General features: G+C 38.2%; 1 protein-coding gene across 4 annotated transcripts in view; it reads left to right on the top strand.

The window, feature by feature from the left end:
* LOC136874008 (protein abrupt) overlaps positions 1 to 18,445 on the top strand; it is a 213,556-nt gene that overhangs the window by 35,332 nt on the left and 159,779 nt on the right. For all 4 annotated transcript variants that reach the window (XM_067147459.2, XM_067147460.2, XM_067147461.2 and 1 more), the window contains exons 2-3: positions 281 to 473; positions 16,458 to 16,634. In XM_067147459.2, coding sequence (XP_067003560.2) covers positions 288 to 473; positions 16,458 to 16,634 — 363 coding nt within the window. In that variant the 5' untranslated portion in view covers positions 281 to 287. The remainder of the gene's footprint in view (positions 1 to 280; positions 474 to 16,457; positions 16,635 to 18,445) is intronic.

Below are 18,445 nucleotides of genomic sequence, written 5' to 3'. Positions count from 1 at the left end.
AGTTATCGGAACTAAATTTTCTCTGGCTATAAGATGTTGATCAACCCCTAAATAACATTTTAAACCTTGAACATTCATATGCATGTATCGGCTGATATCCTTGTGTAAAACTCTGTTCACTTCATTCTTTTTTACTTGTAGAAAGGTTTATTTCATTGATATTTTGTTTTGTAAATTTTAGTTTATTTTTCAGTTATGCATTACTGTTACTTTTTAAGTATGCATTTTAACTGCTAATGGTCTTAATACACATGCAGTTATAAATAAATCTTTGTTTTAGCTGTATAATGGGCTCAGATCAACAATTCTGTCTGCGATGGCATAACTATCAGAGTAGTCTCTTGGCTTCACTACCTCAATTATTAGACAGTGATGACCTCACTGATGTCACATTGTCAGCTGGAGGACACAACCTTAAAGCTCATAGAGTGGTGCTTTCAGCATGCAGCCAGTACTTCAAGGAACTCTTCAAGGTAAAACATTTTCTGTGTATTATACTTACCTCCCCTCCAATATAGTTTTAGTTAAAATATTTTTTCTCAAATTTTATGATATAAACTTCTATGATTAGTGTTCCTCGCTTTTTCCTTTGTAATCTGCATCCATTATTAACTCATTACTTTTAACTTGCCTTCTGAAAGTATAGAAATGTACTCTTAGGACTTACTCCGGTATCACTGTGCTTGTGTTTATCTACTGACTAATTGATGTACCTGTCATTGATAAAAGAACCACTTCACCTGTGTATGATTACACTATTGTGAATCATTTACTGAGCATTTTACACAAAGATGGGGCATTGCAATATCTGGATATTGGTTTTATGTCTTGATTATTCAAGCTGTATTGGTAATACACAATACATTAATAGATGGTTCACTCAGTGTTCTCTATACAGTACTGTGCAAATTAATTGGAACAAGGTATTTTTTATTTTCAACATTTTTCCAAAGATTGGCAACGGTGTGCTACACATTGCTTAGTCTTAGGCCCTGCACACTCTACACATTATTTGCACTGTTATTCATTGTTAATCTGGTGGGTTGACTGGCTCAGACGGTTAAGGCGCTGGCCTTCTGACCGCAACTTGGCAGGTTCGATCCTGGCTCAGTCTGGTGGTATTTGAAGGTGCCCAATGAAAGAAATCCTGCGGGACTAAATTCCAGCATCTCGGCGTCTCTGAAAACTAAAATGTTGTTAGTCAGATGTAAAGCCATTAACATTATTAATCTGTGTGATGATTGTTTTAGGTTAAAAGTATATTTATGTTGATATGTGTCACTTTTGAGGAATTTTGAGTTTTTCTTATGAGATTAACCCTCTTAGTGCCAGAGTCGCTGTGAATGATCCTAAAAAAAAAAAAACAAAAAAACACACACCCCCTGTGGGTCAATCAGTCAATACTGATCTGCATTTAGGGCAGTCGCCTAGGTGGCAAATTCCCTATCTGTTGTTTTCCTAGCCTTTTCCTAAATGATTTCAAACAAATTGGAAATTTATTGAACATGTCCCTTGGTAAGTTATTCCAATCCCTAACTCCCTTTCCTATAAATGAATATTTGCCCCAGTTTGTCCTCTTGAATTCCAACTTTATCTTCATATTGTGATCTTTCCTACTTTTATAAACGCCACTCAAACTTACTCGTCTACTAATGTCATTCCACGCCATCTCTCCGCTGACAGCTCGGAACATACCACTTATTACAAGTGATGAAAATCACTTTTTGTCCGTATTGAAACTTTCGTAAACTATATAGGAAAATATTTAAAATTTTATTTCCACCTATTCAATACAATACAAGATGTTGGCATTTATGTTAAAACATTTTTCAAATGTGAGACATGTTTCGCCTCTTACTGTGAGGCATCTTCAGTCACTAATCAAAACCTTATAACTTTTGTCAGATAACATTTCAAACACTCTACAGCTATTATAAAAATGTTCATGAAACAAGTAAAAATCTAATATAATGATGAACTCATGTGTAGATCACTTAATGAATAGGACGTCATTAGATGGTACAATAGTGCAGATGATGGCTTGAAGCCTTAGTCAATATTAGATTTCAAATACGTAGTGGAAAGTATATAAAATCATTTCATTGAAAATATACAATACATTTAAATGATATTAAAATAGTATGTTCTTAGGTGTTACACTTAAAAATGGAGGTATCATATAATTATAAGTGACAGTTGACGGCTTAAGGCCGTAGTCAGAGTTTGAAGCATAGGCAAAATAACATGTTAATATATGGTAAATGAATATGAAAAAGATTACATTAATGAATATAAAATGTAAAGGAAAACATTCCAAATGCTGGGCAATTGTAATTGACGTCAGTGTATAATTGCCCGTAATGTTTAATGGTCTACAGTTCATAGGTTGTTCAGCGAGATTGTGTTGACACGAAGTTTAGAGTTGGCTTAAATTTATTTTGAGTCATCTGAGTAAGTTTGTAGAAACGAGGATGAGCAGTTATTCTCTACGTTGATAAGATTTTGACACGAAGGTTGAATGGTTGTTGTTTCCATAACTGATTGACAATATATTTTAAAAACGTTGATATTGGAAAATTTTGTATTATTGACAAATGTTGTGCGAGTTTGATGGGGCTATTGAAATAATGTTGTTGATTAGTTGGTTCTGAAATTAAGAAAAAACTGTATTAATTTTGACGAGAATGGTCCATAACCCGTTAGAGGAGAGATCCTCACTTGGACTATGTGCAAGTAGGGTAGCATCCTGCTTCATGAATTTACCGAGCTCAGAACATTCTAAGCAAGCCTCGGACCTATGGGAGTAATGGAGTCCCACTCCCATTTGACAGGCGAGGGACTCCTTGGAAACAACTTGGCGAACTAACTGGAATTCGATGGGGAGCTATCAATGTTAATGGGGCTTATGGAAGAAAGAAGGTAGAACTGGCTGAGACAGCAAAGAGGACGCATTTGGATGTGCTAGCAGTAAGTGATATTCGGGTAAGGGGTGATAATGAGGAAGAGATAGGAGATTATAAAGTTACTTTACGGGTGTTAGAAAGGGAAGGGCAGAGTCTGGGGTAGGGCTCTTTATCAGGAATACCATTGCACGCAATATAGTTTCTGTTAGGCACGTAAATGAGCGAATGATGTGGGTAGATTTGTCAGTTGGAGGAATTAGGACAAGAACTGTGTCCGTGTATTCACCATGTGAGGGTGCAGATGAAGATAAAGTTGACAAGTTTTATGAAGCATTGAGTGACATCGTCAGGGTGCATAGCAAGGATAGAATAGTGCTAATGGGCGATTTCAATGCGATAGTTGGGAATAGAACTGAAGGATACGAAAGGGTGATTGGTAAATGTGGGGAAGATATGGAAGCTAATGGGAATGGGAAGCGTTTGCTGGATTTCTGTGCTAGTATGGGTTTAGCTGTTACGAATACATTCTTCAAGCATAAGGCTATTCACCGCTACACATGGGAGGCTAGGGGTACCAGATCCATAATAGACTATATCTTAACAGACTTTGAATTCAGGAAATCTGTTAGGAATGTACGAGTTTTCCGGGGATTTTTCGATGATACAGACCACTATCTGATCTGTAGTGAACTAAGTATCTCTAGGCCTAGGGTAGATAAAGTGAAATCTGTCTGCAAACGAATAAGGGTAGAAAATGTGCAGGACGAGGAAATTAAACAGAAGTACATGGATATGATTAGTGAGAAGTTTCGAACAGTAGACAGTAAGTAGGTTCAGGGTATAGAAAGTGAATGGGTGGCATACAGGGATGCTGTAGTAGAAACAGCAAGGGAATGCCTAGGAACAACTGTGTGTAAAGATGGGAAAAGGCGAACATCTTGGTGGAATGATGAAGTGAGAGCAGCTTGTAAACGTAAAAAGAAGGCTTATCAGAAATGGCTCCAAACAAGGGCCGAGGCAGACAGGGAGTTGTATGTTGATGAAAGAAACAGAGCGAAACAAATAGTTGTTGAATCCAAAAAGAAGTCATGGGAAGATTTTGGTAACAACCTGGAAAGGCTAGGTCAAGCAGCAGGGATACCTTTCTGGACAGTCATAAAGAATCTTAGGAAGGGAGGGAAAAAGGAAATGAACAGTGTTTTGAGTAATTCAGGTGAACTCATAATAGATCCCAGGGAATCACTGGAGAGGTGGAGAGAATATTTTGAACATCTTCTCAATGTAAAAGGAAATCATCCTGGTAGTGTTGCAAACTGCCAAGCTCATGGGGAGGAGGAAAATGATGTTGGTGAAATTACGCTTGAGGAAGTGGAGGGGATGGTAAAAAAAACTTAATTGTCATAAGGCAGCAGGAATAGATGAAATTAGACCTGAAATGGTGAAGTATAGTGGGCAGGCAGGGATGAAATGGCTTCATAGAGTAGTAAAATTAGCATGGAGTGTTGGTAAGGTACCTTCAGATTGGACAAAAGCAGTAATTGCACCTATCTATATGGAAGGGAACAGGAAAGATTGCAACAACTATCGAGGTATCTCATTGATTAGTATACCAGGCAAAGTATTCACTGGCATCTTGGAAGGGAGGGTGCGATCAGTCGTTGAGAGGAAGTTGGATGGAAACCAGTGTGGTTTCAGACCACAGAGAGGCTGTCAGGATCAGATTTTCAGTATGCGCCAGGTAATTGAAAAATGCTCCGAGAGTAATAGGCAGTTGTGTTTGTTTCGTAGATCTAGAGAAAGCATATGACAGGGTACCGAGGGAAAAGATGTTTACTATACTGGGGGACTATGGAATTAAAGGTAGATTATTAAAATCAATCAAAGGCATTTATGTTGACAATTGGGCTTCAGTGAGAATTGATGGTAGAATGAGTTTTTGGTTCAGGGTACTTACAGGGGTTAAACCAGGCTGTAATCTTTCACCTTTGCTGTTCGTAGTTTACATGGATCATCTGCTGAAAGGTATAAAATGGCAGGGAGGGATTCAGTTAGGTGGAAATGTAGTAATCAGTTTGGCCTATGCTGATGACTTGGTCTTAATGGCAGACTGTGCCGAAAGCCTGCAGTTTAATATCTTGGAACTTAAAAATAGTTGCAATGAGTATGGTATGAAAATTAGCCTCTCGAAGACTAAATTGATGTCAGTAGGTAAGAAATTCAACAGAATTGAATGTCAGATTGGTGATACAAAGCTAGAACAGGTGGATAATTTGAAGTATTTAGGTTGTATGTTTTCCCAGGAAGGTAATATAGTAAGTGAGATTGAATCAAGGTGTAGTAAAGCTAATGGAGTGAGCTCGCAGTTGCGATCAACAGGAAGTCAGCTCCCAGACGAAACTATCTTAACATCGGTCTGTTTTCAGACCAACTTTGCTTTACGGGAGCGAAAGCTGGGTGGACTCAGGATATCTTACTCATAAGTTAGAAGTAACAGACAGGAAAGTGGCAAAATGATTGCTGGTACAAACAGGTGGGAACAATGGCAGCAGGGTACTCGGAATGAGGAGATAAAGGCTAATTTAGGAATGAACTCGATGGATGAAGCTGTACGCATAAACCGGGTTCAGTGGTGGGGTCATGTGAGGCAAATGGAGGAGGATAGGTTACCTAGGAGAATAATGTACTCTGTTATGGAGGGTAAGAGAAGTAGAGGGAGACTAAGACGACGATGGTTAGACTCGGTTTCTAACGATTTAAAGATAAGAGGTATAGAACTAAATGAGGCCACAACACTAGTTGCAAATCGAGGATTGTGGCAACGTTTAGTAAATTCTCAGAGGCTTGCAGACTGAACGCTGAAGGCATAACAGTCTATAATGATAATGTATGTATGTATGTATGTATGTATGTATGTATGTACGTATGTATGTATGAAAGAAACTTGGGAAGGTACAACACAAGGAGTACAAACGTTAGCGACCACTAGTATCCTGACAACGATTCACACAACAAGTCAAATGGGCCAGCAACACCATAGGTAAGCACCAACATCCTCTCTCCATCAACACTTGGACATAACCTTCCCAAGTTTCATTCATTCTCATCAAAATTAATACAGTTTTTTCTTAATTTCAGAACCAACTAATCAACAACATTATTTCAATAGCCCCATCAAACTCGCACAACATTTGTCAATAATACAAAATTTTCCAATATCAATGTTTTTAAAATATGTTGTCAATCAGTTATGAAAACAACAGCCATTCAACCTTCTTGTCAAAATCTTATCAAGTAGAGAATAACTGCTCATCCTCGTTTCTACAAACTTACTCAGATGACTCAAAATAAATTTAAGCCAACTCTAAACTTTGTGTCAACACAATCTCGCTGAACAACCTATGAACTTTTGACCATTAAACATTACGGGCAATTATACGCTTACGTCAATTACAATTGCCCAGCATTTGGAATGTTTTTCCTTTACATTTTATATTCATTAATGTAATCTCTTTCATATTCATTTACCATATATTAACATGTTATTTTACCTATGCTTCAAACTCTGACTACGGCCTTAAGCCGTCAACTGTCACTCATAATTATATGATACCTCCATTTTTAAGTGTAACACCTAAGAACATACTATTTTAATATCACTTAAAAGTATTGTATATTTTCAATGAAATGATTTTATATACTTTCCACTACGTATTTGAAATCTAATATTGACTAAGGCTTCAAGCCACCATCTGCACTATTGTACCATCTAATGACGTCCTATTCATTAAGTGATCTACACATGAGTTCATCATTATATTAGATTTTTAGTTGTTTCATGAACATTTTTATAATAGCTGTAGAGTGTTTGAAATGTTATCTGACAAAAGTTATAAGGTTTTGATTAGTGACTGAAGATGCCTCACAGTAAGAGGCGAAACATGTCTCACATTTGAAAAATGTTTTAACATAAATGCCAACATCTTGTATTGTATTGAATAGGTGGAAATAAAATTTTAAAATTTTACTATATACTTTACATACCACTTAGTCGAGCAGCTCTCCTTCTTTCTCTCAATTCCTCCCAGCCCAAACTTTGCAACATTTTTGTAAAGCTACTTTTTTTGTCGGAAGTCACCCAGAACAAATCGAGCTCCTTTTCTTTGGATTTTTTCCAGTTCTTGAATCAGGTAATCCTGGTGAGGGTCCCATACACTGGAACCATACTCTAGATGTGGTCTTACCAGAGACTTATATGCCCTCTCCTTTACATCCTTACTACAACCCCTAAACACCCTCATAACCATGTGCAGAGCTGTACCCTTTATTTACAATCCCATTTATGTGATTACCCCAATGAAGATCTTTCCTTAAGATACTTACAATGATCCTCAAAAGGTACGTTCACGCCATCAACGCAGTAATTAAAACTGAGAGGACTTTTCCTATTTGTGAAACTCACAACCTGACTTTTAACCCCGTTTATCAACATACCATTGCCTGCTGTCCATCTCTCAACATTTTCGAGGTCATGTTGCAGTTGCTCACAATCTTGTAACTTATTTATTACTCTATAGAGAATAACATCATCCGCTAAAAGCCTTACCTCTGATTCCACTCCTTTACTCATATAAGAAAACATAAAGGTCCGATAATACTGCCTTGAGGATTTCCCCTCTTAATTATTACAGGGTCAGATAAAGCTTCACGTACTCTAATTCTCTGAGATCTATTTTCTAGAAATATAGCAACCAATTCAGTCACTCTTTTTTCTAGTCCAATTGCACTCATTTTTGCCAGTAGTCTCCCATGATCCACCCTATCAAATGCTTTAGACAGGTCAGTCGCGATACAGTCCATTTGACCTCCAGAATCCAAGATATCTGCTATATCTTGCTGGAATCCTACAAGTTGAGCTTCAGTGGAATAACCTTTCCTAAAACTGAACTGCCTTCTATCGAACCAGTTATTAATTTCACAAACATGTCTGATATAATCAGAAAGAATGCCTTCCCAAAGCTTACATACAATGCATGTCAAACTTACTGGCCTGTAATTTTCAGCTTTATGTCTATCACCCTTTCCATTATACACAGGGGCTACTATAGCAACTCGCCATTCATTTGGTATAGCTCCTTCAACCAAACAATAATCAAATAAGTACTTCAGATATGGTACTATATCCCAATCCATTGTCTTTAGTATATCCCCAGAAATCTTTTCAGTTTCAGCCTCTTTTCTAGTTTTCAACTTTTGTATCTTATTGTAGATGTTATTGTTATCATATGTAAATTTTAATACTTCTTTAGCCTTAGTTTCCTCCTCTATCTGGACATTATCCTTGTAACCAACAATCTTTACATACTGCTGACTGAATACTTCTGCCTTTCGAAGATCCTCACATACACGCTCCTCTTGTTCATTAATTATTCCTGGAATGTCCTTCTTGGAACCTGTTTCTGCCTTAAAATACCTATACATACCCTTCCATTTTTCACTAAAATTTGTATGACTGCCAATTATGCTTGCCATCATGTTATCCTTAGCTGCCTTCTTTGCTAGATTCAATTTTCTAATAAGTTCCTTCAATTTCTCCGTACTTCCACAACCATTTCTAACTCTATTTCTTTCCAGTCTGCCCCTCCTTCTTAGTCTCTTTATTTCTCTATTATAAGAAGGTGGGTCTTTACCATTCCTTACCTCCCTTAAAGGTACAAACCTGTTTTCGCATTCCTCAACAATTTCTTTAAACCCATCCCAGAGTCTGTTTACATTTTTATTTACCGTTTTCCACCGGTCATAGTTACTTTTTAGAAACTGCCTCATGCCTGCTTTATCAGCCATATGGTACTGCCTAATAATCCTACTTTTAAGACCTTCCTTTTATCACATTTATTTTTAACTACGACAAAAACAGCTTCACGATCACTAATACCATCTATTACTTCAGTTTTCCTATGGAGCTCATCTGGTTTTATCAGCACCACATCCAGGATATTTTTCCCTCTGGTTGGTTCCATCACTTTCTGAATCAGCTGTCCTTCCCATATTAACTTATTTGCCATTTGTTGGTCATGCTTCCTGTCGTTTGCATTTCCTTCCCAATTGACATCTGGTAAATTCAAATCTCCTGCTACAATCACATTTCTTTCCTTGTCGTTTCCTACATAGCTGATTATCTTATCAGATAATTCTGAATCCATGTCAGTGCTACCCTTTCCTGCTCTGTACACTCCAAATATATCAAGTTGCCTATTATGTTTAGAAATGAGCCTTACACCTAGAATGTCATGTTTCTCATCTTTAACTTTTTTGTAGCTTACAAATCCTTCTTTCACCAGAATGAATACTCTCCCTCCTACCATTCCTATCCTATCTCTATGATACACACTCCAGTTCCGTGAGAAAATTTCTGCATCCATTATATCATTTCTCAGCCATGCTTCAACTCCTATTACAATATCTGGTAAATATATATTTATTAAATTACTCAATTCTATTCCTTTCTTTACAATACTTCTACAGTTCATCATTAACAATTTTATGTCATCCCTACTTGATTTCCAGTTCCCTGTTCCCTTATCACCGCTCGCTAGGCCACCCCGTTTCCCTGAATGTACCTCCCTATTACCCTTCCAAACAAATTTCCTAACTTATACGTACCACTGCGGTTTAAGTGAAGGCCATCTGAGCGCGGATCCCTATCTCCTACCCACCCATTAGGATCTAGAAATTTCACTCCCAGTTTCTCACATACCCACTCCATAGTCTCATTTAAATCCCCAATCACCCTCCAGTCAGTATCCCTCCTACACAGTATTCCACTAATAACAATCTCCGCTTTCTTAAACTTCACCCGTGCTGTATTTACCAGAGCCCACACGTCTCCAACTATGTTGGTACTGATATCAGCTTGCCTTACGTTGTTGGTACCAACTTGAAACACTACCACCTTCTCATTCCCCTCCTCCCTCTCTTCTACTTTCCTCAACATCTGCCTCAACCTAATTCCTGGATAACATTCTATCCTGGTTTCCTTTCCTCCACACACTTTCCCCACGTGTCTAACGATGGAATTCCCCGTGACCAGAGCCTCACCCCTACCCACCTCATTTGATCCCCTCCCCTCCTGGTCAGCCCTATCTTTCCTGATAGCTGCAGAAGCTACTTCCTCGTCCCTTTTCTCCTTCCTATGACCCTGTTCCACCTGTCTTTGCCTATCCTCTACTCTACATTTCCCTTTCCTACCTTTTTCCTTCGTCCTACTTCCACACATCTCAGCAACAGTTCCCTGTCACTGATCTTCCCTCTGTTATTCTACCTGGAGTGACTCGTACCGATTCCGCACAGACACCTGTCCTGAATTCTGATCCTGAATAGAGCCCTTAGCCTGCAATCTCCTTCCCCTTAGAACATCAGACCACCTGTCTTCTGCAACTCCCCCCTTTCCTTCCCCTCCCTCTTGTACACCTACTGTAACCTGTACATTGCTTGAGGGAGTCCTATCTTCTTTCCTTGTCTTCTATGAGAATCCTAATTATCTCCCTCAAACTCTCCAACTACTCCCTCATACCCCTCAATGCCTTGCCACACCCACAGTTCGTACACTCGCGCTTCTTAGCCATTCTTTACGGAAAAAATGAAAATAAAAATAAAATAACTTATTGGCAAAAAATAAATGAATGGAGGGATATACTGTTTGGGATAGTACTCAAGGATCACACAACAGTAAGGTAATTAGTATACGACTACACTACAATACTACTCTATTTTTTATCCTACAACCCCTAACAGGATAAAAACTGCTGTTAATTACTGAATATCTAAAGGAACACGCAAGAACTACACAATTCCAAACAGCAATTAAGCCTATCCTAATTATAACAACAGAATTTTAGTAAGAGTTTCTACGGATACCTCTATTACACCAGTACTACGCAAATAATTTACAATAATAAAATAAGCACACTAAATTCTGATAGGATATTAGGCTACTCGTATACTACTGTACAGTACACTACAGTAATTTTTAAACTACTTTCAGACGTATCCTAGTTACAATACTGGTACCATATGTCACTACTAAACACAAACAGAAATGAAATTTGCAAGAACTACTGTACTCAAAGATTACCAACAAAGCTAAATGCTTAAATAAATTATTATTAGAACCAATTAGAACTACGCTCTAATAGATACACACGAAAGATAACACAGTAATATAGCAGGCAAGATACGGCACTATCTAAATATACTGTATCTACACTACAATTTTCAGCTGAAGTGTGGTTATACATACTTTTACCGCTGGTGGATTAGTATTATTTTCCCTACTACGCAAGGCGGAGAATAAAAGTGTCCTTAAATGCTGAGAATAAGAGGTTGTCTACTATATTTTCTGTCAAAACCACGCCGGGGATTTGAAATGCAGTATTATTGGGATTTAGGAATATGATTATTAACTTTTACTCGATGAATAAACGAAGGTGGAAAGTACAAAGTGAGCAGGGAACTAAGAATACAAATTATGGGAGTAATGAATCAGCTGACTTTGTATTTATTTACACAACTATCATGTGCATGTAGCAACAATCGTCAACAATCCAAAAAAACTGTTAAGTACCGTAATTATCCAGTGAAATTACAGTGAATTCTCTTTAAATCGATGTTTACAGGCTTATCGTGTTATTCAATGCAACATACTATCACCTTCGCGACAGTTTGAACGGATATCCGTACGAAATATCGGAAAACTAGCGGCGGAAATTACAGTGAGTTACAACTCCTTATGATAATCTGCCTTTGTAAGTATTATTCCAAAGAACCTATATTTAAAAATATTGTTTAAAAGTTAATATTATTACCTAAAGTATTTCCTAAACCTAAATTCGAAATAAAGTACACCTAGGGAGCTTAACCTAGAGAACGTAATCTACTGAACACCAATTGAATTACTTGTTATAAAATTAAAATAAATAATACTACTCCCTATTTCTACCAACAAGCACTAAACACCAATATATAAATAGCACTAAATGGAACACACACACACAAAATTTAAATAATTTTAATAGGTTAGTAGGGGATGCAGACAAAGAATACACCCACGTATCCCCTGCCTCCGTAAGTGGTGACTAAAAGGTGTGACCAAGGGATGATTGTATTATTATTATTTATTGCTATGGGCTTTACGTCGCACCGACACAGACAGGCCTTATGGCGACGATGGGATAGGGAAGGCCTAGGAGTTGGAAGGAAGCGGCCGTGGCCTTAATTAAGGTACAGCCCCAGCATTTGCCTGGTGTGAAAATGGGAAACCACGGAAAACCATCTTCAGGGCTGCCGATAGTGGGATTCGAACCTACTATCTCCCGGATGCAAGCTCACAGCCGCGCGCCTCTACGCGCACGGCCAACTCGCCCGGTGATGATTGTATTAGAACCATGAAACTACTTGTGATTAGTACCATCATGCAGGGAACACCATGGGTTGCCTTTACTTGCAAGTAGTACCACTATGTTAAGTACACAATAGGTTTGTGATTAGTAGCAGCAGAGAGGGGTTCACTGTGGGTTTCCAGTACCCGTGCTTAGTACCATTGTGAGAAACACCACGGGTCTGAGCGTAGCCTGTAATTAGTACCACTATATGAGTGACACCATGGGTCTGCGTTGCCTGTGATTACTACTCACTATAGAAGGAACACCACGGGAATACTGGCACCCGTGTTTAGTACACATAGGTGAGGAACACCATGGGTTTGCGTTGCCTATGAGTGGAAACATTATATGAGAAACACCATAAGGTCTGCGTTACCTGTACGATGTACAATAATTGTGAGTTGTACCGTAATGTGTGGAACACAGTTGATCAGTACCGCAACATGACAAATACCATGATTCTACTTTACTAGTGATAAGTACCAGTATGAGGGGCCGTTGACGTGGATTTTGGACCCCTTTAGACAACAAGCATCCTCAATTCAGCAGGATTGTGCTTTAGAAGCAGTGCCTTGGTCAGTAATACTATTGTTTATGATAGTTTTTGGGTCGGATCCACTGATTGGTTCAAATTCATATCCATCCATTCATTCTTCATCACATTTTTTATTCTGGTCAGTGGATGATTTTAAACTTTTAAATTGTCATTACATTTTGTACCATTGGAGGCTGATGACCTAGATGTTAGGCCCCTTTAAAAAAACAAGCATCATCTTAAAAAAATGAACGAAACTTCCCAGTGTCGCTCTGAGAGACCCTTCTTTTTTTTAATTTAAATTCTTTGGGTGGCTTCTAGACCAAAAATGGAACCTAATCTTTATGTATGACCATTAAAGAGAGTTCAAGCTACAGTTTTCTGATAACATTCTCTTGTTTTCTGTCGATAATCTCGAGCTATGTTTCAAGTTCCTTGACTTCTTTACGTGTGACTCATAAAAGCATGGCATCTAAGTGTAAGAGAAGAGGAAATTAAAAAACTAACGAGTCCAGAAAATGCTGTGGAGCCTTTGCAGGATTGTCCTGGTCAAGATTTCTTTCTTCCCAGTCACTATTAGCATCAACATTATTACTGTCAGTTGCTTGGTTATGTACAGTCACATTCCGTGCAGGTAATTCATTTTGGATTTTTGACACCCCTGAAAATATTTTTAGATGTGTGCCCTCTAGTGTTCGTTTTTACTCCATTTATACGCATGTGGCAATAGGAATTACCAAATTTTCCAATTTTATTTTCCTTAATAAATTATTTAACTTCATAAATTAATTATTTTAATTAATAACTTGAGGAATAAATTTAATCATGATCTGAAAGTTATCCTTAATTTAGATGATTATGTTTTGCACTTCCTGATTAAGTTTCGCTTCATATCTTTAAAAACAGAGGAGTTAGGCTACATTCTTTTTTTTTTTTTTTTCCGAAAGCCTACCTTTTCCATTAAAACAGCCTGACACTCTTAGACCTTACCTTTATATATTTGCCTGGCATTAAAAGGGTTAATAATACTTATGTCTTCAGTGTATACGGCTCCCAGGAAGCGTAATGTGATTGTAGCATTATAGAGTAGCGTTATCTCATAATTAAGCATAATGAGAGTTAACTACTAAATTTGGTGCCAGCACTTTAAATAGAAATATTATTTAACTGCGCAAACTGGTCTGGTGAGTTTCACTGAAGAGAAAGGGAAACTGTGGCAGAAAAAATAGAACCAAACCAACTGATGAACATTTTCTTCTCAGAAGAAGCAAATTAAATCCCAGGCTCACTGCTTGGGACTTGATTCGCAAATTGGGGGAAAGGGAAGAGAATCTGCACATTTGTTCTTCATAGACTTCTGGCTGCTGGAAGAAAAACTTGCAGATTTTTAGAGAAACACTTTCTAACAGGGGAAATATCCCTCGTGGGCATATATTAATCAGGATTGAACAATGAAACATTGGAAGAAAGTTGTTTTCTCTGATGAGTCACTTGGAAGAGCAGGGGCAGAGGGTTCAATATGTGCGCTGAACGAAGAATGAAACACAACTTCAGCACATTTGCAATGGACCATAAAACACCCCTTCAAAATGATGTTTTGGAGATGTTTCATTAATGAAGAACCAGGACCCTTCGTACCAGTCGACGGGATGATAAAATCTGACCAGTACATTCAAGGAGAGTTTTTTGTGAGCTGCAGATGACGTTTCCAGATGGTGACAGGATCTAAGCCTAAGTAAGGGTGTGGTGACATCATAATGCAAAAGCACGTTCACAGTTCTCCAGAATTCGCTATCTTGAGAATGGTAGATTGTATCTTGCAGCCGTTCTCCGATCAGGCTCTTGAGTTTGTCTGCTCTTTGCAATGGTACACATCCCCTGGGTCTTCGGCTGTCACTGTTTCCTTCGATTGATTTTTCCATTGCCTCTCGTCTCTGGTTCTCGTCTGTGTCTGAAGTATTTCAAGAACTGTTGGCTCACGAGGGTCAACAATCTTGTTTCCCATCCTTTCTGTCTTCATCTTTCATTGCTCTTCATTCTATATATAATTTAGGTATGTTCCCTTACCTTCTCTTTTATTAGTCTGACGACTTTGTTACCGTCACTTGCTAAGTCACACATGTGGAAAAATCAGACACTGGAGCAAAAATAACAAAGTGAATTTCTTCTCAGAGTATAAGAGTGCACAGTGAGCCATCTGGTGACAAAAGAGAGTTTAAACCTACCCCTTCACGGGTGCAAGCGTATTATGTCTGTATGTGGACTGAAAATATGACATATTAAAATTCTTCCAAACCCATTTATCTCTAGTTACAAACATGCATATGAACATAATATAAGTGATTTACCTTTTACATGGAATATTGGATGTACTTCGTCGCAGTGGTGGATAGGAAATTACCAAATTTTTTTATATTTTATGGTTGCATTTCAGCGCAATTTGTTTCCCTGAATTACTCTTTTTAAAATATATCTGATAATAGGGGAAAATATTCTATAGGCTTGGTTTCCATGTCAAATAATGAGAGTAAAATTGGTCCTCCATTTATATTAGATATTGGAATGGTAGTGGACGAACATCGTGGGTCTAAATTGCTCATATCAGTACATTCACCAGCTGTTCCGTTCTCTGAGGCACTTGAGATGCACTTTCACTTTTGAAAATTTTTTTAAATGCTATTTGTTCGTGGCGTCGACCTCTAAAGATCTTTTGCCACTACTTGCACCATATGTTATGAACCTGCGTGTAGTTGTAATTCCGGAAGTGTAAAGTGTTGAATGTGAGGATAGGAATGTTAAGGACGATACAAACACCTAGTCTCCAGGCCAGGGATATTAATCATTTATAATTAAAAATTCCTGACCCGGCTGGGAAACAAACCTCCACCAGGTGACAGGCGGACGCGTTGCCACCTACACCGCGGGGCCGCACTGCACTTTCACTTAGAAGACCCACCATTTGAATTTCGATCCTTTGATCTTCAGACGAAAAGACACTTTCATCTACATCTGTGTAGTTAAAAATCGAATAATCTCTTTCTCATTGACTCTCTTACTCGCCAGGTCACAAAATAACACTCTAAATCATAAAAAGCTAATTTCAAAACTCGTGATGCATGCACGACTGAAGTCAATTGCCTCTTACTGCTTGAAATAAGCCAGGTAAGTGTTAATGGCTCTCTGTTTGGAGATTCCCCATTCAGCCAGAGCTAAGCGTGTCGCTTACTGCCATCTGTCGAGAGTACTAGTGTGCCGGTAACGGTGTATTTTTGACTGTTTAATATATTATAGTCCACCTTCTGATGTCTAATTTCCTCAATGGAGCAACATTCAAATTGATTTCGAACCTTTCACCTTGCTAGAACAGTCACAGTCTTGGTTGGTAAATTTCTATTCCAAGGATACAGAGCAAAGTCTTCGTAAAATGTGTAAAAGTTCCCTGCAGTTTTTCTTTCTCGTAAGGCATAAACCCAAAAGATATCATATCTGTTAATCTGGGCCATGAAAGCATCAGTCTAAACATTATAGGTGACTTTTTATAGTCAAGTTAATTTGATTTTGTATGATTGTGTTTGATTTTAGCTCCTCCACCCAACACAGCATCCAGTGATAGTCCTCCCGGGTACAAACTTTACTGACTTGTGTGCTTTGGTGACGTTCATGTACAGTGGAGAAGTCAACATATATCAAGAACAGTTGCAAGGTCTCCTCACTATGGCTGATGCGATGCAGATCAGGGGACTAGCAGAAGTCAATGGGGTGAGTTGAGTATATTTCAAGTTGATAGCAAGTGTTTAACTGACTGAGTGGAGTGGCCATGTGTGTTAACGTGCTATAGCTATGACGCCAGGCTCTGTATTCTGGAGATGAGTTGATTTGAACCCCACTATCAGCTGTCCTTTTCCCATTTTCACTTCCGGCAAAATACTGGAACTGTTCCTATTCATGGACCACAGCTGATTCCTTCCACCTCCTTCCCCAGTTTCATTCACTATCATTCATTTCATTTTCATTAGCTCCTCAACTGAGGTTGACGACAAGAAGGGCATCTGGCCTTAAAAACTTACAATTTGATCTCACCTTATCCCCAACCCATATTATGAAATGGACCAACGGGTAGATATGAATACATACAGCTAGTATTGAATTCTAGATATCTCTGAAGGTTTGTGGTGAAATCATCAAGCTGGAGAGGAAATAAATAAATTGAATGACATCTTATGAAAGTATGGATTCATATTATAAGATTATAGAAAATGTAAAATCTTGCAACAATAAGCCAAAAGGAAAGTCTGCTGATAAGTAAGTAATGGGTAGGAACCAACAAGCGGCAAGTCATATAGTATTGCCCCGCATTTATGCTCCCGGCTTTTATGTTTTCCTGTCTTTTACAACATTTTTTGTTGGTCCCCTGAGATTTCCTATGCTCACAACGTATTAAAATCCTCAAATTTACGTTTGCGACATTTTAGGCTTCCCGCCATTTACACCACGTCGGGCTGTTCAAGAGGAAAGAAATTGAGCTAAAATGGCATAGCAACTAACCTAAAACGGAGTAACCATGGCATGACGACCAAATCAAACAACCATGGTCTATAATAACTCTTAGAACTCTCAGTATTGAACTTCCGCGTAACCGACACAGTGCATTCTTTGATATCATATGTTTTCCGCAACGTCCTTAACCTTATTTTCAAATCCGACAACAATAAAGTGCCCATTAATCTTTCAAGAAGAAGAAGAAATCCGACGAGTTGAATGAACAAAATTGCAAAGGAGAAGGACAAGGAGATATCAGATGTTTGCTCTATTGCTAAGCACAGCATAAGCCACAAGAAGGAGACGTTATCAAGTGATTCAGTCTTGTCCGAGCTTGTTATTTCACGGTTATTGTTTAACAGTTGCGTTTGTCGTTGGAGTTGTTAAAGTTATTGTTGCTGATTCGTCGCATTTATTTTTGTTATTTATTACGTTTTTTGTTCTTGTTATGCGAGTCATGCTGTCAAAGTGAATTGCCGTGATCTTCCTTTCCCGTCGTGTGTATTTGTTAATCCTTCTTTGTTATTGCATTATCGTTTTCCTGCTAATAATGGAAAAAAAAGAAGGAAAGAAAAACCTTCACTATGTATGAGAATATTAGAGAAGGTTGATTCGTACCGCGGAACACGTGTTCCATTGGCACGCTAATTGCAACTTCCTGTATCCACGCTGAATACAATTGTGAAAAGCTGAGGAAGCATTACATCAAGTGCTTCAGAATGCGGACCGAACTCCAAAAAAAAGGAAGTATGCGTCATATTGCAAATACGAGAAAATGGAAAAAATGGTAAAAAAGTTGGTTTGAATCTTAAAGAGCCGCCGGCATTCCAATTGATGGTGTACTCTTAAGGGAAAAGGCGCGTAAAGTGGCAAATATTCTTGGCATTGAAAATTTCAGCGCGTCCAATGGAAATGGCTTAGGAAAAGGTATAACCTAACCTATAAAACTGTATGTGGGGAATCTAATGCAGTTAGTGATGAAACTGTGGAAGAATGGATCGATAGAAGATTGCAGGAGCTGACTAAGGATT

Source organism: Anabrus simplex, chromosome 5 (genome assembly GCF_040414725.1).
Source record: "Anabrus simplex isolate iqAnaSimp1 chromosome 5, ASM4041472v1, whole genome shotgun sequence".
Lineage (NCBI taxonomy): Eukaryota > Metazoa > Arthropoda > Insecta > Orthoptera > Tettigoniidae > Anabrus > Anabrus simplex.
Note: the sequence above shows the minus strand (reverse complement) of the source record. Positions and strands in the feature narration are given on the sequence as shown.